Source organism: Chiroxiphia lanceolata, chromosome 6 (genome assembly GCF_009829145.1).
Source record: "Chiroxiphia lanceolata isolate bChiLan1 chromosome 6, bChiLan1.pri, whole genome shotgun sequence".
Lineage (NCBI taxonomy): Eukaryota > Metazoa > Chordata > Aves > Passeriformes > Pipridae > Chiroxiphia > Chiroxiphia lanceolata.
The window spans coordinates 58,737,365-58,760,693 of NC_045642.1; the positions used below are offsets into that span (position 1 = coordinate 58,737,365).

At 40.2% G+C, this 23,329-nt stretch overlaps 1 protein-coding gene across 1 annotated transcript in view; it reads left to right on the forward strand.

Moving 5' to 3' along the window:
- The window catches only part of KCNH5 (potassium voltage-gated channel subfamily H member 5), a 175,761-nt gene that overhangs the window by 91,577 nt on the left and 60,855 nt on the right, over positions 1-23,329 (forward strand). Inside the window, exon 8 of the mRNA XM_032691257.1 lies at positions 10,518-10,717. Coding sequence (XP_032547148.1) covers positions 10,518-10,717 — 200 coding nt within the window. The remainder of the gene's footprint in view (positions 1-10,517; positions 10,718-23,329) is intronic.

Genomic DNA, 23,329 nt, shown 5'->3' on the forward strand with positions numbered 1-23,329 from the left:
CAAATCTAATTCCAGCATCTCCTTCCTGGAATAGTGAGCAAGAAAACAGAGAGGTAATCAGATAGAAACAAGTGCTGATCAGAAGGAGTTGGACAGGGAGGAGGAGAGCTCCAGGAGCTGCTGCCAGGAAATAAAGATACTTTTCCAGTCTCGCATAGTCATGGAGAGTTCAGCAGTACATGCACTGAGGCCAGAAGGAAAAGCCAGGGGTTTTTTGTTTGTTTTAGTTTGACAGTATATGCAATCTTTTGTTGTTCTCTTAAATATTCTCTAACCCCTTGTGCCAGGACAACATCAATGGCTAGTAATGTTTCCAGGAATGTTCTTTAATTTTGATATTATGAAAAAGGAAATGGTGGAGAGCTGTGGGACTGGTGAAAAGAGATGGAGGTAATGTGTGTGATATAGTATTTAGATAGCTCATTTAATCAGAAAACAAATCTGTTTGTAGCCTTTGGAGTGCTGATGTCCAGTTCTATATTTGAATATAGTAATGTAACTATCTGGCTTTGCGATCCTTTAATAGACAATGCAAACGTATTTTTGGGGTGTTTCCTGCCATTTTGCCATGCCATTGCTGTTCATCAGGATGGTTTGTGGCACTTGCAGAGGTGAACACGCAAAGTGTCTTCCTAGGACCGTAGATGTTCTCTGTAGTGCCATAAAAACTACCCAAATATACCGAAATCCAAATCAACACTGCGTAGGCAATGAAACCCTCTCCTAATCATGTTCACACAAGCATCTTCCCCAATGACTCTTCTCCACTGGTAAGAAGTGGCTTCATGGTGGCAGCGAGTGACTGCAGAGCCACAGACTTGTAACAAACGTGGTCACACCAATGTGTCAGGCTGGGAGGTGGGTGTGGTTTTAATACATAAAAGGTTAATTGGTAATGCTGAATGCCAAACTGAGAGGCCAGTTTTTTCCCCCCCTTCCAGAAGGATGCAGTACAGAGTAGGACACACGATTTAATAGAGTATAAAAGTGGGAAACGTGCTTGTTTTCACAGTTAGGTTTCACTTTGCTATTGACTGTTTTACAAGACAACCACCGAGGATGCTCTGAAGAAGCTGTCAGGCTCCGTGACAGCTCAGCATCTGCCACAGCTAAATCAATACTGCGATGAAGGACAGGTTCCCAAAGTGGATAATCAAAGCAGAGTAAAGCTAATTCACCTTGAAAGTCTGAAAATGTTAGTGTGACTTTTTTTTAGACAAACCCAGCATTTTTCCAGCAAGAGATGAGAGGTGCTGAGGTCCAGCCCTGAGCTCTGCCCAAGTGTGACCATTAGTGGGAGTGGGGAGCAGGCTTCACACCAGTCATGTGCACAAATGTACTGATAAAATGGAAATCTGGTGCTAATAATTTGAGCAAAAAAGAGTTCGGATTGGCCCTTATTGCTGGCAGTGTGCTAGGAACTCATGGCTTGGTTTTGTGGAAAATATTTCATTATAATATAGATTTGAGTATATGTGTGAAGATAATGAATGTTCTACATTTTCTTAGGCTGTTAAGACTTTTTTTTTGCATAAAAATGTGATTTTCTTCCATTTTTCAGGTTTCTAATGTTTAAAATCAAAAGACTGGAGGGAAAATGTTTTGCTATGGATTATTTTAGTTTTATAAAACCTGGAGGTGAATTGTTTCAACTTTTTTGGAACTCTTTTTTTTCCCCCCCCCCCTTGGTTTTAGTACAAACATGTCAGGGAAGGGAAATTTAATTGGAGATAGTCTGTCAGCATCACATAGAAAATTTTGGATACAAAAGTTTGCTAAGCGCTGTCTAGAGATGCTGAATTTGCAGGATGCAGAATTAGAGGGAAAATGCTTCTATAGATGACATAGGTGACTAAGAAACGTTATCATTCAGTGAAGCAGTTTTGTGGTCATTTTATGAAGCAGAGTTATTCTGAAAATAATAGGATGGAAACATCATCTCCAAATTCGAGGCTTTTAATATTAACAGTTAAGTACTTTATTTTGTTCCTAAAAATACTCTGTAATTACTCACAAAAACCTATCCTCACACAGAGTTCAGGGTGAGTTCTACTGAATAAAAGCAACACTGCTTTACCTGTTCTCTGTCTCATTAATATTTTAAGACAGATGCAGATATGCAGTGTTATGGTAACAGGTGTGTTTACCACATCTCTCAGGACTATGCATGGCTTGTGTTTTATAGCTGGAATCATTTGCTCTATTGTCCCAAATCCATTCTTATAATTTGTGCCAAGATAAAGCTGAACGTTTAATTAAATGAACAAGCAAAGTTAGATTTTAAAGAAGTAGGAAGAATGAGCAAATTAGAAGACTGAAAGGAAAATTAGCAGCAGAAAGTCTAAGCCCACTGATATTGTATGTTCACCTTTGCACTGACATACAGATGTAACTGTGTGTATGTACATGTATATGTATATATATATGTGCATATTTGTGAGCATATAAACCACACCAACATGTAGATTTATACAGCACAAACTTTTACACAGGCATACACAGAAAAAAGAACCTAGGAGCAGGGAGCTAGAAACATCTTTTAGTACAGTCTAGTATTCTGAGGGTGTGTTTACAAATTTCCCATTATATTTTAACAAGACAGGCAATTTAGGTGGTGTTCCTCAGTGTGCAAGTGATGTACTGGCATCCTGCCTCCAGCAATATTGCTGTCTTGGGTTCATCTTAATGTGACAAGAACTCGATGTCCTACTAAAAAAATTCCTTTAAAAGTATTAAAGGCAAAAAATAAAATCCAGCAACAAGCTGTCAGGTTGTTTCACACAGTGACACTGGCAGCTGCCAACTTTGCTCGGAGAACTTTTCTTCTGGAGATGATCCCTTTGGTTCCTGTACTTCATTCAGTAGTGCTGGAGATCCTTTGTATCCTGTGCTTGTTACTGGTGACAGTTTTGACACAGTGAGGCACAGTGAGGAAGGCACATGGGATGGTTTTGATCCCAGCGCTCAGCTCTGGACAGTAATAAGGGTAAGGGCAACACTCTGGGAATATTTCTTTGACAGAGAAATGGAAGATTTATGTGATAGGTGGATGACTGTTTGACAGACACAATTCAGCTTTTTCCAAAATACTGGAGAGATTTGCATGGAAATGAGGCAGTGATAAAGATAATATTCAAAATGGAGAAAATGATGAGGAACGATCGAGCAAAGTGTGCTACAATGGAGAGTATGATAAGGAACAGTGGAACAAAGTGTGCTAGAGGCGTGGCTGGCATTCATGGTGAACATAATTCTCATGAATTTTGGTCAACTTCTGCCTCTCTACTTTTCCTCTGCACCCACTGTAATTCCTTTAGGGAAGTGGTTGTGTTTTAACTAACAGGACTTTGTGCAGTGTGTGAAATGCTGGATGTGCCATTCAGCAAGGGGGTGATGGGTTTCTGAAGAAACAGGAATGATGAAGCATTAGTATAAGAAATGGTTTCGCTCATTTCACTGGTCAATTCTTATCTGTGTTTGTGTCATACTGTTCTTATAAAAGGAAACTTAAATATTCCACCCCCAACTGTCGCCACCAAAAGCTGTGACCCACAAGACCCAACTTCCACTGAGTATGAAATATGTAAAAGAAGCCCTAACCAGCCTCTTACTTCAGAGCTCTTAGGGAAAAAGTTTCCAGAATTAGGACCTCTACACTGGAAGATATGGATTTTTCAGCAAAGTGATGTTTTTACCACTCTGTTAACACAGGTTACCGCTGTTTCTCTTGCTGCCTGTTGTGGTGTAATTGCCACTATTTTTTAGGCTGTGCCTTCCCATATGATTCTTAACACTCCTGACTAATGTGATGAGGAAGAAGCAGACCCTAGCAGTCCCAAGACATGTAAAGCTTTCCAGTGGAACGAAAAAGAAGAAAATTAAATGCAAATTCCAACAGGAACCTCCTGAACCTGTGCAGGGCTGTATTTCTGATGGCTAGCACTGTTTCTCAGGAAAAGGAACAAAGTAATCTAATAATGTGAGGTGGCTGTGGAAGGGGTTGTTGAGGACAGTGTGTGTGAACTTTGATTTGAAGCTGTTTAGCATCAGACCCAGGAGCCCTTAGCCCCTCATGCTCAGGTGGTTGAAATAAGTAATTTTGTTGTCTATGCTGCTGAATAACCTTAGCCAACTTCCACTCTTGCCCATCACTGCTACAGGACTAGAAGTCAAACAGATTGATAGCTATGGGCAATGGTAGGCTTGATTTAAAACCATGTTTTGCAATACCATTTCAACCAGTGTTGGATTGCAACTCTGTGCAAAAATACAGCTAGTCAGCTCATCATACCTGCACAGTGGCAAGGCACTGGAGCTCAAAAGTAAGTATTTTCCATTAGCTGAGTATGCTCATGAAAAAGAAAAGCTCCCAGTTTCACCATTTAAAAATTAGTGACTGTACAAGTGTGGTTGAAAGCCCTCATTTTAATAAGAATTTATGCATAAAGTATGCCAAATGTCTAACTGCCTCCAAAGCAGCTGTTCCACTCTTCTGTGCAGTGTCCCCTATAAAGGGAAGAACAGTGACTGTGTGTTCTTACAGTTTACTACTGATAATCATCTTATTTGCATAATTATTTTGTTCTTGTCAAACAAATGTCAGACCTATCTTTTATTATCATTATCTTCATAATTTAGAGTTTGCATTTCTATAGTATCAGGAAGATGTTGAGTCAGGAAAATGGGTGTCAGCTGTAGCCATGGAGGAACTGTGCATCTTACATGGCTGCAGTGTGGGATGTAGGAATGTAGGGGTGGTCCCCACCTCCCTTTGGAGGCAATGCAGGACACACATCTGGATGCAGGCACTGTATGTCAAGCCTATAGGCCGAGATGGTGATGGAATCAGACTGGACATGATGGGAATTTGCCCAGACAATTGTGTGCAACTTCCCCCCCTGATTTCAGCAGTTGGATGACTTTGTTGAGAAGTTCAGAACTGAAGCTCTTTGCTTTGCCCATTAGCTTCTCCTCTGCAAAGTGAGTGTAACAATGCATTGTTGGGGCATATGGAAGGATAAATATATTGGATGGTGTGGCATGGGATAATAATATGGCTACAGGAGTAACTGGAGGAAAGTTTCTTTTTATGCTTTGAATGCTTTTGGAAGTAAAATTTGAAAGCTGGTGTACTCTGGTGTTGGTATATCCTCTCTGTAAATGAGGAGTAATTGTATTTTAGGACATTAGTGTAAAACTGGTGTCAGCATTGCTGGGATGGAGGAGGGTATTTTAACAGTAAGATATTTTGTTGGGGCCAAGGATTCAGAATCCAGGCTGGCCTTCTGAAGACCTGTAAAATCATGGGATTGTGTTGGTGCTTTCACTTGCACAGCTGGCACATAGGAGCGTCTCTGCAGGGCAGAGGCGGGAGGCTGGGGCTGGCATCAAGGAAGTGCCATAAAACAGTGATGAGGGAGGGGCCTTAGAGGAATAGTTTTGTTCGAAGTAGTACACTTCGTTGAAACATGTTCGTGGATTTGAGGGAAGCTGTTTCTGTTGAGAAAGTGGCAGCTCGTTGCTGCTGCATCATCTCAGTGAGGCTGTTCAGCTCGGGAGGCGGGCACTGCACTGTGCTGACTGGTGTTGCACAGAATTGTGACTGCAGAACGTTTTGCAGTCTGGTCAGATGTGTTAAGGTGAGGTGGAAAGAAATAACAGAAAACTGCTCCGCTTTTAAAATAATAAATCAGGTATTTGGGTACTGGGCTTCTCTCTTATTATATTTAGTAAGTGCGTACTGGAGTTTGTATCAAATCTCTCCTGGATGACAGAACTTTAATAATATTAATGTAAAAATCTTACAGGAATAACTAAATCCAGAAATTAACTGAAGGAGAGCCTATGGCTAGCTTCAACATGCAAAAATGAAAATATCTATTTTTCCAGGATCAAGTCCTCATAGAATCATTTAATTTGGAAAAGACCTTTAAGGTGAATGAGTCCAACCATTAACCCAACACTGCCAAACCCACACTAAACCATGTCTCCAGGTGCCACATCTACATGTCTTTTAAATCTCTCCAGGGATGGTGACTCCACCACTGTCCTGGACAGCCTGTTCCAGGGCTTGACAACCCCTTCATTGAAAAATTTTTTTTCTAATGTCCAATTTAAACCTCCCCTGGCACAACTTGAGGCCATTTCCACTTGTCCTGTATCAAGTATTGCTTGAAACTTGTGAGAAGAGACTGATAGCCCCTCACTAGTCTTCAGCCTTAGAATTGAAGTTTAGAGGAACATTGTATATGCTTGGATTAATAGTAGTCTAGCATAGAGCAAATCATAAGGAAAATTAGGTCTCTCAATCAAGCCTTCAATTCCTTGAGGCAGATGTTCCTATCTGGACATATTTAGCATACAGTCAGGATAATAAGAGATTTGAGATGCTTTGGGATGATTTAGGTAACTCTGAGTCATTTTTTTCAGAAAGTTCCATATTTTTAAATAGGCTAAAAGATTTATGTAACACTATTGCTAAATCATTCAGAAATGTTTTATGTTAGTACAAATATAGTAACACACATTTTATATGTAAAAATATATAGTACTTATGTCCTTGCATGTAATTTTGGAGAGATTTTCCACACTGAAGGGTAAAAATAGAAACTAAAATAACAGTTGGACCATTTACCTCACCTTTAGGACCGTGAAAAAAATATTTCTGCATCATTACATCAAATTGATCTCTATAAAATCTAGTGAAGACTGTTTCAGATTTACACACATAGAACTTTTAAGTAAATGAGCATTGCATGACAGTAGGAACATAATAGGAAATGTTCAGAGAAATGTAGGTCATTAAAGAGAAGGTAAATAAATGCAGTTTGACCTAAGTAGTCATTTCATGAAATTGGGTAATTTCACCTTCAACCTCATCTCTCCTGTTTATTGTAAACTGGGAGACTACAATAAAACTATTAAATTATATCAATACCTTTAGAGATTTCTTTAGAGATTGTTTAAATACTTTTACTGTCAAGAGAGGCACAGTATTTTATTTTCTTTCAGAACCTTCTGCAAATGATCTTTGCTGCCAATTCCACCTGCCAAAAATAATTAAAATACAGCGAAAGTGAAATGCCTTTGGTAGCACTTCTGTGCCTTTGTTGTTTTAAAGTGAGGTGCAAGACTTACACTTGTCACTTCGACATTAAATAGGGATCCTCTGAGAAATCTTTATTTGCTAATTACAGGCAGGAAGGGTCATTGATGGAGAGCCTTAAACCTTTGAAGGTAACAGCAGGATTAAATGCTCGTGTATCTGTCCATAGGGAATCCAACATGCTCCCTGAGCAGAGACATCTCTGCCAGCTAAGGAGCTGATCCAGATCACTGTCCTGTTCTGTCCCATCTCTGTCATATTTGCAGCCAATGTAATTATCCCAGCCTAAAGCTGACTGGGAAAGAGCAGAAGCAGGTAACTTGTATTTTTAAGGCAGACTAACCTCTTCTCACTAGACCCTCCCAAGCAGAAGACCTTTTTGCTGTCGAAGAGTGTTAAAAGAGGTGTAAAAAATGCAATATAAAATACTTTTTTGATATATTTATTATTTCCTTATCGGCACCAACTCGGTTTGTTGCATACCAAGATCTGCAGAACAATAAGTACTAGTTTTCTATACATGACCTTCTTTTCTAGTTATCATATGGAGAACAGGGATGGGGAGCAGATTTACAGAGAGAGGTGGATTTTCAATGCCAAATCATGAAAAATCTTCTCTCCCCCAAAAACCTGCAAACCATCCTCAGCTGCTACCAGCGTAGGCATAGGGAAGCAGCACGAGTGAGGAGAGTCTTTGAGGCGCAGCTTCAAAGCTGTGAAGATCTAAGCAGGTTCCCTTTAAATGTTTTCCAGAGGCCCCACATGGATTAAACTCTGAGACAAGTGAAGGATTTGGATGGACTCAACCATGTGTCTTTACCACATCCAATAGAAGGCAAAGGAAGGCTTTGGTTCCCAACAGAGGGATAATGTTTGTCTGTGCAGACCCTACAGCCTGTAGGCTTGTGGGTTCTGGCTTGGTGAGGTACTGCTGGGTAATGCTTACAGGGATTTTGCAGGCTTGGTCCAGTGATTTATTCTATCCTTAATTTCTTGAAGAAACGTGCATTTTTCCAAGTACAACTTTCCAGGACTCTGTATTAGGAGACATAGAACTGAAATTTCTCTTCTGGCTGTATATTTTCTACAGATCATCTCTGCCAAGAGGAGGTAATAGGCGCCAGTTGCTTCAGACAAGCTGTTTTCAGCACAGCATTCTTAGCTGTTTCCAACCTGGCAGGTGTCAGAGTTTTTTCCCAGCCTTACATGGCACTGCTATCATATTTTCATGGCCAGTTGGGTTGCAGGCATTATATATGTATATGCAGTCTCGCTGTCATTGCAGGCTTGCATAAATTCTACTCAAGCAGAAAGACAGCATTTTGGGGGCAATTAGGGCTTCTCTCTAGATTTATAGTCATAGCCATTTGCAGAAGCATCTAACATCAGAGACAAGGCGAGCTATTGCGCCCTCACATACCTGATGAGATGAGTGCATGATAAATCAGCAGCTGTTCTTCAGAAGGATGAGGGATGTTGCACTTAGGAGAAGTGACACTTCATCAAGTTTGTCCTACTGCAAAAGTCCAAAAGAACAGAGAAAACTGAAGAAAAAAAAAAAAGTCAGGTGGCATTCATCCATCTAGGCTTTTTTATTATCCATATGCTTGTACTCTGAGTGTTGATATATATCTGAATGGATATAGAGATAGAGAAAACCTTTCAGTAGTTCACAGCAATCAGTAAAACAAGGAAAAAACCTACCCTTACAACAAGCTTTATTTCTGAACATCACATTTATTAATCTGCTGTGTTTTCTAAAACTGAAGCCTCATGTTCATTTTTACTATACATTGTGTGACCTTGTTTCATATGATCTTGTATTTGTGATGAACTTCAGCATCTGATTTTTACCTGGACATGTAAAAAGCACCGTGTGAAGTGGAAGTTCAATTTTTCTATTAGAAAGGTTTTAGGAAAGCACCATGTTTCTTTGAAAATGCCACCTCTCAAATAGGAGTGATGAACAACAGTAAATTACTGTGAAACAAAGTGAGTTTTCAGGAATGAGGTAGAAATGGGTTGGGTAGAGGGAAGACATTATGCACTGAGCCATAAAAGGCATTTTTTCCTTTCACACTGGGTTATTTCTTGCCACTTGTAGGCTGCAGTTGTTTTTCAGAAAATGACAATATGGAAATGTGTAGCTGATAAAGTACCTCTGAGCAAAGATTATTAAAAATGACAGACACATTTCTGTGTATTCGATAATGTAAGGAGTAGAGGTAGTACAGCACATTGGTATTATATCAGAATATTTCTCTTTTCTGCATAATCCATAATGTCTGATGTAAGAATGTAATCTTGGGCTTGCTTGCAGGAGTAATTTTGTTGGGACTCAATAAGGCACCTAAAACTTGCTTGACTTTAGGAGCATCTTTCAGTCCACCATTATTCAAGGCAGCGCTAGTAAAGGTGTGCTTTTAAGTTTTGGCTTAAACACTTTGCCAAATTTAGGCTTTAGAATTTAACTGCTCTCCATCAGTTAGAGCTCACTGTATCACATTTGTAATAGTATACTGAAGTTGGTGACTTTTCAGTTGGAAAGGCTTCCTTTAAACATGTGATCTTCTCAAATGTGGCCTGTGATTTTTTTGGTGCTGCAAAACTCAACTGACTGAGACTTGTAGAAACATTGTCGTGTTTGGAAAGGGAAGAATCAAACCAGAAGAGAAGGTGACTCTAGGAGTAGGTTTCAGGTAGTACATCCTAGTCTACCATGTCCTCCTCCTGCCCTAGCCTTCAACAGTGGGACTTTCTATTGTTCACTGGTCTAGTTTTTCTCTCTTTGGAATCATTAGTGACTGGCATCTGGAGTTGGCATCACACAGCCAAGTCATCTGCTGGGACTGGCTGGAATATTAGACTGTGAAATGCCACTCTGAATCTTTCTTGTGAACTTCTTGGCCTTTGACACGAGACCCATTTGTATCATTATCTCCTTGCCAGGCTTCACGGGTTCCTTTCTTCTCCATTTCATTCCATCTTTGGGATTGAGGCCATTCTCTACTCATAGCATGTGGTAGCTGAGCCAATCTGAAAGGAGATCAACATGGTTCCTTGGATAGTGCTTTCAAAGTTTACTGTCAGGCTAAAGCTACATTTGAAAATTAGTTTGGATTAGTATAGAGTTAAAATGCACTTTTTAAAATAACTCCATGTGTGGACATTATCTGTATGATATGACTGTATTTGTAAATGAATGCACACTGTATGGGTAAATTCATTAAATAACTCTGTGCATGTATGTATGTGAGAATGTGTGCATAAATAGAAATTTTCAGTTGACATCTATGTATTTGCAGTAATTTGTAACCAAACGTAAAATTCTCTGACATTATCCTTGAATTATGATTAGCATTGGCTAGAGCATGAATATTAATTTTCAATTACTTTTTGGGTTTTTTTCCAGCTCTTCTTTATGCAACTATTTTTGGAAACGTCACCACCATTTTCCAGCAAATGTATGCCAACACCAACCGATACCATGAGATGCTGAACAATGTGAGGGATTTCCTAAAATTATATCAAGTCCCCAAAGGCCTTAGTGAAAGAGTCATGGATTATATTGTCTCAACTTGGTCCATGTCTAAAGGAATTGACACAGAAAAGGTATGAGTACCTGAGGTAACAATTTAGATAGCAAGAGTTTATGTCCATTGTGTGCTTTCTTAAAAAGAGAACTGTATAACAGCATATAACTTACTAACAAATCCTTAACTGCATGCTACTACTTTATTATGTTTGTGTTTGGAACAAAAGCTGGTTGTTTTAAAAATGAACTGTTTTGAAAATATGCCTTTATTTTTCATTATGGTAAATGTTTGCTGCTTTCCAGTCTTAGTTTGTCTAAATATTTAAACAATGTCAATGTACTTAACTATTGAAATCAATGGGAAATTAGTCTTCAGATTAGTCTGAGAACATGATTTGGTGTCTAAACTACACTGGTATTATCCTGAGAAATGCTGGCATCTGTGGATTGCAATTAAATGAGTTTGATTGGCTTGGACCTTTTGCTGATGCCCAGGACATCGACATATCCATCAGCATAATTAGTGTAGGATTTAATGGCAGTAGAGATTGATCTCCTTGAGCTAGAATCTCTGGGCTAGCACTTCAGGCCTTTCGTAGGGAGATACAGAAAATGTGATACTGTTGGTATCCATGCAGGGTAGAAGTCCTACAGGACTTCAGCCCTCAGAAAGGACTGGTCGTTTAGGTTTCTTCAAAAGCTGATTAAAGCAGAAGGTCATCTTCTGAGAGTGATTTATCGTTTGCCAGGACAGACCTCATGACTTGTTCTCAAGGCCTCTCTTTCTGCATGATATGTGCAGTCAATCTGCCTGGCCTTGAATATTTCAGAGAGCTGAAGTCAGATGGGAGGGGTTCCACCTGCAGTGCCTTGAATGTAGGTAAGATAGAACAGCTTTAGGTCTAGATTTTTGGTCCGTGGAGATCAGCGATGCTCCTGTGGCTTCTGTGGACCTGATACACATCAGCTTAAATTAGGCAGTCAAGCTTCAGTAACCATGATTTCCCTCCCAAGAACTAAAAAGTTTCCAAGGGAGGGTAAGGAAGCATCATGACAGATTAATATCTTGAAATATCTAGTGCTTATGCAGCTTTGAAGTTCTTTCCTCAGTTGAATCTATTGGGCAATATGAGATGTGATGCAGATTGTTCAGGGAGGCCAAGATGAAGTGTCTACACTAAAAAATTTAGTCTTACATCATGCTGATGCAGCAGCAGTTCTGTTATTAATCATCTGCTGTGAAATGCAGTTTACTGTCGTAAATACAACCGCTTTAAGTAACAAAGATTTTTATTTCTTTGATTCTTGTGCTTCAGTATTCCACGTTCTTTAGTATGTTAACTTCTTATACACTAATACCCTAACTTCCCAGTCCTGATTCATACAGTGTTGAGTGAGCTTTCATATTGCAAATACTGTAAATGCATTCAATCCTATTGTGTAAAAGTCAAACCTCATGAAAATTCAATTTTCATTTGCATTTATCTCCTTGCAGTTGAGCCAGAGTCCTGTGTTACCCCACTACAGTTTCATTACATTTTAATGATGCTTTGCAGTTAATTAGGAGAACCTATGCTTTAATTACTGAAATTTAGTTCTATAGTTTCCGCATGTCCGGTTTTATAGATTATAAAAATGCAGTTAGAGCCCTAATTTTCGATTCATGGTAAGCAGTGTTCTCTGGTCTGTAAGATAGAGTGGCTGCTTAGCTAGATAATTAATATGCCTGTAAAATCTGTGACTTAGGATTTTAACAGTTTTTCCTTGGTGAAGACTTGCCTAAACATAGGCCTGGATCCAAACCCTATTTTAAACAGTGGAAGGATTTCAGGAACCTCTGCATCTGGACATCAGTAGTTGCAGCTAATTGAGCTTCCCAGAAAAACCCATGTTACAGAAGAGCAGAGACAAGATAAATGTAAGAACTTGAGCACTGGTTTGAACATTTTGATGTTTTGTGTCTCTTACAGTCTGCAAGTCCACAAAAGCAACAGCACCCGTGGCCTGTAGTGCCTGCAAAGAACATCACAGGGTCTGTAAGGAGTGTAGGAATCAGGCATTTTGCTTCCTGATGCAGGAGAAAGCTTTAACTTTAGCAGAAGGTTGGAAAGCTGTGACGTAGCCAGCCTTCCTACATTTATCTCCACTCAGGAAGGTGTTATGATGTGCTTCACCAAAACAAATGAGGAAATGTTGTAAATCCCAGCTGAAAAATCATAGAAACAGTGGTACAGTCCCAGAGATTAGTCATCTAGGGTGGATTGTTTCTCTTGCCTTAGTTCCTTCATTACACCTTCAAGCCCTGCCATAAGATCCCCTGCATTTAAATTGAATGTCTGTACCAAACCTAGAGCAGGCAAGTGGCTGTGAATACACTACAGGGAACTTCAAGGTACCCAGTGTCAGTTCAGATTTATTACTGTAGAAAATTAGTGGGGCTAATGGGACTACACTGCACCTGCAGCTGAGCTGCTAAATCCAGATAGTGCTCCAACCTAGGTTGGAAGAGGGGGTTATTGTCCCAGGTTTTGAATTGTTTTTCTGCACTGCTTTGTCTGACAGCCTGGACCTGACCTCAGGGGTTTCTACCAGTCTGGTTTTCAAAGCTCCAGTAGTGACATTCTGACCAGTCTGTTGTCTGGATATATTTGCCTCACACAATTTCCCATTCTCCCTAATTTTTATGAACTTTTCATTAAGCTTCTTACTATCTTACAAAACATGTGTGCTCATGACACATGATAATTAGTGAGGAATTTCAACTTTTCATTTTCCATCAGACAGCTCAGACAGTTTCCATCATCCAAGGGTGTTTTTCAACCTAACATACACGATTACATCCTAAATTGTTCCAAATATATCTACATTGTCACTTTGGAATGTGTTTTGTGACATCATTTGCTACAAATTTATAATACATTTCATTCATTCAGTCAGGATGTTGAAATGGCTTTGTTTTGAAACCCAAATGAAAAGCACAAGAAGGAAGAATGAGTGTTACAGTAGGTTCCTATGGTGTTGAACCATCCTAGTATTGATGGACTAAAAGTAAACACACGTGCATGTGTTTCTTTGATAACTAAAGATTTTAAATACATATACTTGAAATTAAAACATAGGTTAGTAGGTTGATTGGAATTACTACCACTTCACATGTGTTGTTTTGTTGCCTCAGATCTCAAATATTTATCCTTGAATGACACACTCAGTGTGTAGTCCCAAACAAACTCTTGGCTAAAACGTGGGAACTCAAGGCAAAGTGGAAGTCAGCATGGAGGAAGTAAAATGAAAATGTAGCCTTTGCTGCTTGTGTAGCAAGATGTCCAAAACAGAACTTTGCCTTAAAGCCACAGTCTCTTTTCCTTGCATGTGGGAGAGGACTTCATCTCCCACACTGAAGTGACGGTGCTTTAAGCTCAGAATTTTGGATTCCCCAGTCTCCTTGGGAATAGCTCATCTTCAAATCCTACCTTCAAACCAGAGCACCTCAGCCTGTCTCTGAGTGTTCACAAACAAGGAATTAACAATGACACTAAAAGCATTAGCATATTTATTATTATAACTTAAGGGGAAGCAAGTGACCTCTGATCCATAATCTTAAATCACTTAAGCATGAGAGCCCTCCTCTTGACAGCTGGGATGATATATGTAATACATGCACATGGACTCATGTCCTGATGTAACAGTGGCTCAAACAAGATGGAATTTATTTTATTTTTTTTTTATGTTTAATGATACAGATTTCAGCGTTATTCATCTAATAATGAGCAGGGCTAAAAACATGACAAACCTGAGAAGCCTTTAAACTCTAAACAATATCTCTCATCCATCAGAACCTGTTTTTTTTGGGGTTCTTTTTGTGAGAGTTAAAAAATGGTCTGTATATGACCATTTACAAGCAGCTAAATAAAATCTTTACAGTAGTAATTTGATATATGAAACACACTGAATTCTAATCTCTTAGTTTTTATTAAAATCTCCAGGCAGCAAATGAGAAATTTATAGATATTAGCTCTTCTGTAAGAAATAGGTCATTATCCATGAAAACAGAACAACCATTAACTAACATGTAGGTGTTTCAAGGTCTTATCTAATGATGCTGCTCTGAAATGTCAGTAAAACCCAAAGATTTTCTCTTCTTGACCTCTGTGTTGTTGGATGGCTTAGAATTTGTTCAGAAAGCAATTAAATAAATGTCTATCATGTTTTAACAGTAGTTTCCTTCAGAAAAGCCATAGGTTGAAAGAGAAAAAAGGCATCTTATTTAGTTTCAACCTGAACATCAATGGCAATTGGGATAATGAGAGCCAATTTCACATTGCACTGACTGAAATGGAAATCATGAGAAAATTACACAGTATTAAAACTATTCACTGCTGGCCCCCTAAGCTTTCATACAGGAGAGATGGGTTTAAGGTAAATAGATACAGGTTGTGCCTTCATTAAAAGTTAATTTACACAAGGACAATGCAATTTATTCATGTTTGCTGTTAATAAGATCTTCAAGAGCCGTAGAAATAATTAGTGATACCCTGAGACACGTAGAGGAATCAGGCTGCCATTCCTACACATCACATAGAGGTGTCTGTAACTGCTGGCTGGATTTCCTCATGGAAGACCAGGGTAGAAGGCTTCCAAGACTCATGGCCAAAGAGAACTCCTACAAAATTAGCTGTAACAGCTGCATACAATTCCCTGCTGCAAAGGGAAGGTAAAAATCGTTTGGACAAGTGTTTTTGTTTCGTTGTAGAGGCGAGGTTGTTGGTCGTTCCTTGCAGATCGGGACGAGGTGAACAAGAAGTCGTCCCTCACCTCACAGAGCTGAGCTAGGACCAGGTACAGTGTGAATCCACGGTTCTTTGGAGAGCGGGATGCAGGAGAGACGGTCAAGGTCTCCCTCTCCTTCCCACAGGTCCGTGAGTGGGGCCTGTGCACTGGTGGGGCTTTATGTTTCCCCTTCGTGGATAGCATGGATTATTTACCTCCTGTACGCACTCTGCAGAGCCAGGAAAGACTATCCACAATTATCTCTTGACTCTTGGATGTATATCTTGGATGTACTGTCTTGGGACTGATACAGAATGAGCTGTGAACCTGTCATGCTTGAGAAAATGCCAGGGATATGGAACAGCTCACAAGCTTATTTCCTGGGGGAATAAGTACCTGAGTGGATAGGTCAGGCATTTTTCTGAGCACTGCCACCAAAGGGATGGAGCAGACAAGGGGCTGTCTATTCCGGAGACAACATCTTGGGGAAAGTCTTCTCCAGATCTCTTTTCATTCTTCATTTCCTTGAATGTCTTTACATAATGATGGATGTTTTAAAATGGAGCCACTTCCAGAAGGAGCTCAAAATAAAATAATCCACTGATCGATTTCCTTCTTCCAAGGGTGACCTTTGTGCCAGAAGCTGTTGCTCCAAAAACTGTTGTGACTTGAGAAATCCTTTGATGTCTGCCATATTCTTTCTGATGTTTCTTTTTCTTCTTTTATCTATAAAGTCGATTTTTAATGACAGATTTCCCTGTGGTCTGCTATCCTTTGCCCCATTAGAAGGCCCTGCAATAATTTTGCTTGGTACAGATATTACAGCAAAACTGAAAACACTAAAACCTCTAAAAGTAGAACCCCTAGGCAACCTGGGGTCTACTACCTTGGATCATCAGTGGATGTGACTAGTGTGCCACACTTTTCAGTGCATTAGACAAGCCAACAGCCCCTTTGCTGGTGAACCACTTGATTCCTTAAAAGAGGCATAGTGATACCTCTCATCTTCCCCTGATTTTCAAACCCCTAGCCAGCTTCTTTCTGTGTTGACAAAATGGAATTTAATGGACTCCACAGCCAATTTCTTGTAATTTTCTTAATGTCTCTTATTCGTGTTACTCAGCTAAAAAAACCCACTTAATTTTGTTACTACACCACCAAATCTATCCATTTGAATCACTGGTTCAGCTCATTTATTATTAGTAAGAAAACAAGCCAAACTCAACTTAGACATAATTTTCAAATCGTGATTTCTGAGCATTTAAATCTAAACGACCTTGGATTCTATTGCAATTAAAACAGAATGCACCGTTGCTGCTGAAATTCAGTTCTTAGTGCCAAGATATTCAGTGATGTATTAAAGATTACCCTAAAGCATGCAGGGTTAATTACTGCTCAGCTCCCTATATCACCTCCGAGTTACTTACAAAATTACCTGATTATTACAGGAAAATGCTCTGTGATTTGCCAATCTGCTGTTTTCTTACCTTTGCCTCTTTGGCCTCCATCCAGTGCTGAATGTAACACTTTTGGCCAGGCCTGAAAAAGAATTCAACATTCAAATGAGCCAAATCTTTCTAAAAATCTGAGTAACTTGGTCAGGTGCCTAGTGAGTATTGTGGGGTTTTTTTTGGAAAGAACTGACCTTGATTGTGGCTGCTGAATATGTCTGAAAACCCAGAGTGGCCTTTCTCCACAAAATAAAAAGAGCTATCTGTGGTCTCGAATGGGTAAGAAGTTGTAGGAGTTTATTATATGTATTTTCAAAGCTGACATTCTTAGTATCTCTGATATTTGTTACAGTTATTCATTTAGGAAACAGTCCTTGTTATTACAGCACAAAGACTGTCTAAGCTCTTTGCTTGAGTATCAACCAACATGTTCCCTACCTGCAACCCCCAGAAAGTGACAATCCTGTGTGCTGAAAGAGGATTGACAGTAGATAATGTTCGTGATTCACTGGCCTCTGCCCTTTTTGTTAACAAGTCTTAACAGATTCTATAATATCTGCTAAGCCATCCTGTAGTGTTATCCAGCTGGGGAAGGCTTTTTAACAAATACTTAAACCTGTAAACCCATCCTAAAAGATATTGTTTGGACATGCTCTTAATCTGTACAGTTTTTGTTTTGATTCATTTGCTTTTGACTTTTTTTTATAATCTCTGCTCCCTGTAGAGTTCTTTGAGCTGTTCTAGGGGCTTATCTTAAACTGCCTGACCATGCTGAGGAAACGGATGAGGGAGTTAAAAAATCAGATGGAACCTCCTCGGAAATTTAATTCCCACCCCCTGACAGAGCTTGAACTGAAAAGACAGTGAGACCTTTTGTGCCAATTCCCTGTGGGTCTTCCAGAGCTGGTTGCTTTCCCGATCTCTAGCAGCACCCACAAGCTGTTCACTCACCATCAGCATTTTACATATACCATGGGGTGCTCTAGAGATGATAGTGGTGTTCACTCTCTGTATTGGGTGTCATGTTGGGGTCTGTGCCAGCTGGGTGCCAGCTTGTGATGGCAGAGCTCAGCAATTGTCTTATACTGGCTTTGAGGAGGTTTTGTTTTCTGTGCAGAGAGGGAAAATGATAGATGTTATTCTGTGCTTTACTTTCTCCTCTCTCGGCTTTGTAGTAGTTCAGGTCTTTGTGGATACATGTGCTGCTCGTGTGTGACACGGAGCCTTGCTCCTTTTCTGGTGGAGTCACAGTTTATACAGCCAGCAAAGATTTTCCTCTGGGTAGAATTCAGACTTCTCCTCTGATTTTGCACTGATACATAGCAGGCTCTGTTCTTTCACGCTGCTTGGATGCATATGGGAAAGATGACTGCAGAGTCTGTGGCTACAGATTTATTACAGAGCAACTTCTGTAGCAGCACAAGCATCTGGTCCCAGCAGACTTCCCGCTCCAAGTCGTGAGCTCCAAACCCATCAGTTACTAAAGCATTGCTGTCAGTGACCTTAATATTCTGCCTGCCTTATAAACTGCAGGTTTCACTGAGAAAGGTCTTCAAATCTCTAAGGAAATATTCTCTTAAGAAATTTGTCTTGGTGGTTTTTGCTGCGCTGCTGAAAGAACACACAGGGTAGAACAAATGTCCCAGCTGAACTTTGGTTCTATTAACATAATGTGTTTGAGGCATTTCCTTTACAGTGAAAAAAATGACTAAGCATTATAGGGTATCCTTTCCCTTCAACTAAATTTCTTTTTTACACCCATACATGTGCATTTTGACACCATATGGACTCAGGGACAATCATGTTGCTGCTGGTTTGTATCTTTTTAGCTGCGTGCTGCCTTAAAAATGCTGAGATCTCAGTAAGAGCATTTCACAGTAAGAATGTCTAATTCTTGTCAATAAGGGATCATTTTCAAGTGAATATTTGTCTGAATTTGAAGTGCTCATTTTCTGATCTTAGGGTCTTTGGCCTATTTATCATTAGCTTCCAAATGCCTCTGTGTGATCCTGTATCTCATTATGTGTTCTCTTTGGAAGCATGAAAATTACTACTTACTGTAATCTGTGTCACCAACAGCCCCTTTGAATAGTACAAGGAATAGAGAAGTTGGTGGCATCTGTGAGACTCCTTCTGCATTCATGACATTGGTATTTGTAAACACTAAAAGAAGTGCTGCTGAGACAGGCTGGAGCTCATGGAGCCCTTCAGCGTACACTAAACATGTAGCTGAATGTTGCAATTCTCTATCTTTGCTCTCTTTTTTCCCCTACATATATCTACATTTATCTCTGGTAGTCAACAATATCTTACCGTGTCTTTTAATATTAAATATTTCTTTTAGTTTTCGTCTTTTTCACTCTCTGTTCTCATTGCCTGTGTAGCAGGCAAGAAAACTCAAATTAAGAGTATTTGTTCCTGGCTAAGTCTTGGATCATTACTCATTTAGTGCTGTACTAGTTGATAAGTGCTGTCTTCATGTGTCTACATACAATGATATGCCATTAGGAGAATCACTTTATCATGATACCAGAAAATTTCTGAATTATGCTTTTTGAGGTGGGCTTTTTCTGTGCAATGGAATTTTTTCCATCTCTTCATATTACAGTGTGTCTATAAAAAGAGCAATTCTTTGAGTGCTCACTTTTAATACTCTGTATATAAGTCTGTATCTGTGAGGAAATAGTATGCTGCTTTGCAGCCAAGTGGCTTTTATTCTTGAGGGACTCAATTACTTTGCATTCCAAAAGACAAAGGGGCCTGGAACATCTCAGAATCTTACAGGAACAACTTCTGCAATAGTTTAACCAATTTTTCCTGCAGTTTGGAAGCTTAGAAGATAAAATTCAGTAATCAGTCACGTATGAACACAGACATTTTTCTTAAGAGCAGTGTTTGAGAATTTGTAGCTCGTGACCTTGTTAAGTTAAAACCATTCACTTCTCTGAAAGTATTAAAGGGACGTGAAAAACTTATAACCATCGTTTAGGCGCAAGAGTAGATAAAAATGTTAATAATCATCAATCATGGCACAAAAGAAAGCAGAATTTTTCATTAAGTTACTATTGAGATGAAGAAAGATGTCTTGTTTCTGTTTTATTATAATAAAGACAAACTTTCTGTTTGATCCAGAAGTAGGGCCGAGATGGAACAATCACTTTCCAAAGTAATCTTTGTTTTTTGCTGAAAACCTAAGGTGAGCCCATATTTCTAATGGTAAATGAAATGACTCAGGAAAATAGAAGTTTGTGAAATTGACATCTGTCCCTAATAAAATTATGGAAATGTGCTACAGAATATGGTCAACAGTGACTCAGACAAGACATTACTACTAATGCAAATGATGGTTTATGGAGAATATGTCTTGTCAAATGTGTATATTATTAATTTTTATAATAAAAAACACTTATGCAGCATATTTTAATGTGTTCTGTACAACATTTTGTTACAGAAAAATATCATTAACCCAAATTGACTTACTCTGTGTTAAATCAAATAAAAAAATAATTATCTTGTAGCTCTGGGAAGGTGGTTGTAAGTGAGAAAGCCTCATGCAGGGGGAAGTTTCTGAAAAGATACTGTACTTCATAGTGTTAGGCACAAAAAGCATCATCTACCTCTCTTGTTTTTCTTAGGATGAGATTGAGAAATGACCTGATCATTTTCTGTAAACACCTGCATGTGGGAGAGATTCCTGATGATTGCAGGTCTTTTATCTGAACAAGATGATAAGATTCTCTGGCTGTTGGCTGAAAACTAAAAAAGGAATCAGTTCAGAAACAATATGTTTTGAAAGAAAGAGTAGCTTTCCCCTGGAACAACTACTCTATATCATTTGAAAACATTAAATCAAGGCCTTCTAGGCTATAATTTTGCCAGGTATTCTGGGATTGATGTGAAAATTGTTAATGCAAGAGGTTAGTGTAGATGGTTGCAGTAGCCCCTTCTCACCTCAGACTGTTACAGTACAGAGAATAGGAGAATAATTTGTATTACACCTTTTTACGTTCATTATGTCTTTGACTGCAAAGGAACTTTGATATATTTAAATAAGGAAAGGACTAAATATTATTATTGAAATAGAAGCTGTTTATTCTTTTCACATACTGTGTTTTAGGACCTTTAGTAATGCTTTGCAATAGTAAGTTTTATACCTCTTCTTCACTGAATAGAAATTAAAATCATGGCTTTACTTCATTATTAACATGACCATTTGCCTCAAAGCTCAGTCAGGGTTACCAGAGTCTCTCTCTGCTAATATTCAGTGGTCAACTCATTGACCCAATGTCCCTGCCTCCCTCACTATCTGCAGAGCAAGCTGCCAGATTAATTCCCTACAATGAGAAATTAATCAGTACTATCGATCTGCAGTCTTCTTTATATGAGACTTCCAGAGTACTCTTAGTCTCAGACTCTTTTCTGATGATTTGTCCTAGAAAAACATTGAAAGGTTTTATATGTTTCTCAGTGCAATTAGCTACCAGGCATTTGAGGGTTATAAGGACGTTAGTGTGTGTGATGGATGAAAAGACAGAATGGGAGAGATATGTGGCCTGGAAAAGCATTAATGGAGTCTGAATGGACTTTTTACTCACTGAATAATCCACCCAGCAGACTGGCAGTTTTTCCCCAGTTTGCTGTTGTGTGCTTATGAACCCTTGTACACCCCAGTTTATTGTAAAAATTTATAGATCCTGCTGTATCCCCATATTGTCCCTATTTCTCCCTCAGGCTTCCCCTTTGAAAGCTGCTTATCTCTTCTTCTCCCCTGTCTTCCCATGCCTCTGTTACTGATAAGCTGTAACTATCACAGTGCAGAGAGAGCTACAATTAGTCAACCCTCTCTGATATTCGAGAGTTCCACCCATCTCTCCCCTGTCCCCCTACCACGTCTTTCCCTAAGCTGTCAATCTCTTGCTTAGCGTCCACCCCTCAAACCGCGGTTTTTTAAACCCTTGTTTCCCTTGAATAAACTGGCATTGCATCACGAGACCTCAACTGTGTCCGAACCCTAACTGCAGTGCTCGGTCCCAATTTCCCCTATCCCTGCGGACCGAGGCGAGTGGCTCCCAGACGTGGAGCACAGTTGAGGGCTCTCATACTGAGAGAACTCCTGTGCCTGCACTCTGGTTCAGGCGACGCCGGGGAAGGCGCTCGTCCCCGCCGGTCCTCTCCAGCAGAACGGATGGCTGCGGGCTTGTAGAAGCTGCGCGGGTCAACGCACCGCACAAGGTGAGCTGCTGGGGACATTCCCTGCGCCCTACCCCATCACCCATACCCCGATTGGACACTGAAAGAGAGGATTTTCCATCCGAGACTGGAGTGGGGACCTGCACCATGGGACTCACTCTCTCGACCTCTCAAAAATTTGTATATCGGCGCTTGAAAGATTTTCTTATAGAGCATGGCCATCCGCTAGACAAACGATCAGCTAAAGCGCTTGCCAGATGGCTTGACCACAAAAGCTATAAGCTTGCCGAGGACACTGATATCGAGAAGTGGCAAGCTGTGGGATATGACCTCTGGCGGGACAGTGATAAGGGGGACAGTTTAGCCAAAGAAGCTCTTATCGGGTGGCGTCTAATTCTCATGGTGCTACAGCACCAGGTGATGAACAAGGATATCAGCCTCCCAGAAACTGAAACTAAAAGGGCGGAGATGGACACTGGGCAGACAGATACACCATGTGACAGGGAAGGGAAGAAACCATCGCGGCGATCTCAAAAGGATATCAAGGAGGAGGGACACAGGGACTGCACGGAGCAAAGGCAGAAAGGGGTGGCGCAGAAAAAAACCGCGCGGAACGGGAGAAGCTCTGCCCTTAGACCGCCCCCGCCTCTGCCCGATCGCGTCAGGGATCCCTCCCCCGGCCTGCCCACAGATACGCCTACCTCCTCCAGTCCCGCCTCTTCCCCGGACCCGTCACCTGACCGGGGCGGCAGGGTAGCGAGAAGCAGGGGCAGGGCGAAAGTCAGAGCCTCTTCTCGGAAAGGTGGCCGCGCCCATAAGCCTCACAGCACCAGAGTCTGCAGCTACCCTGAACCCGGTTCAGACACAGAGGCTTACCCTGCCTGTCAGTACCTGCAGCCAGACACAGACTCCCCTGAATGGCAGCCAAAACTCCCAGACATCTGGAAGGCTTTCAGGGAAGAGGCTGCTTCAGCTAAGGATGCCGAATTCCTGAAAGCGTTTCCTATTTATGTAGAAGAAGGAAAGACCCCGGAGTGGAGACCCATATCGTACCCCATGCTCAAAGACATTAAAAAAGCAATCGTTGAATATGGGCTGGGAGCACCCTTTACCATCGGGCTGCTAGAATCCTTTTTTCTTGCTTATACATTAATTCCTTATGATATTCGCGCAGTAATAGGAGGATTGTTCACCACAGTGCAGTCCTCAGTATTTGAGGCTGAATGGAAAAAACTGATTACTGTATATGTGAATGAAAAAATGGAAAGAAGAGGAATTCCT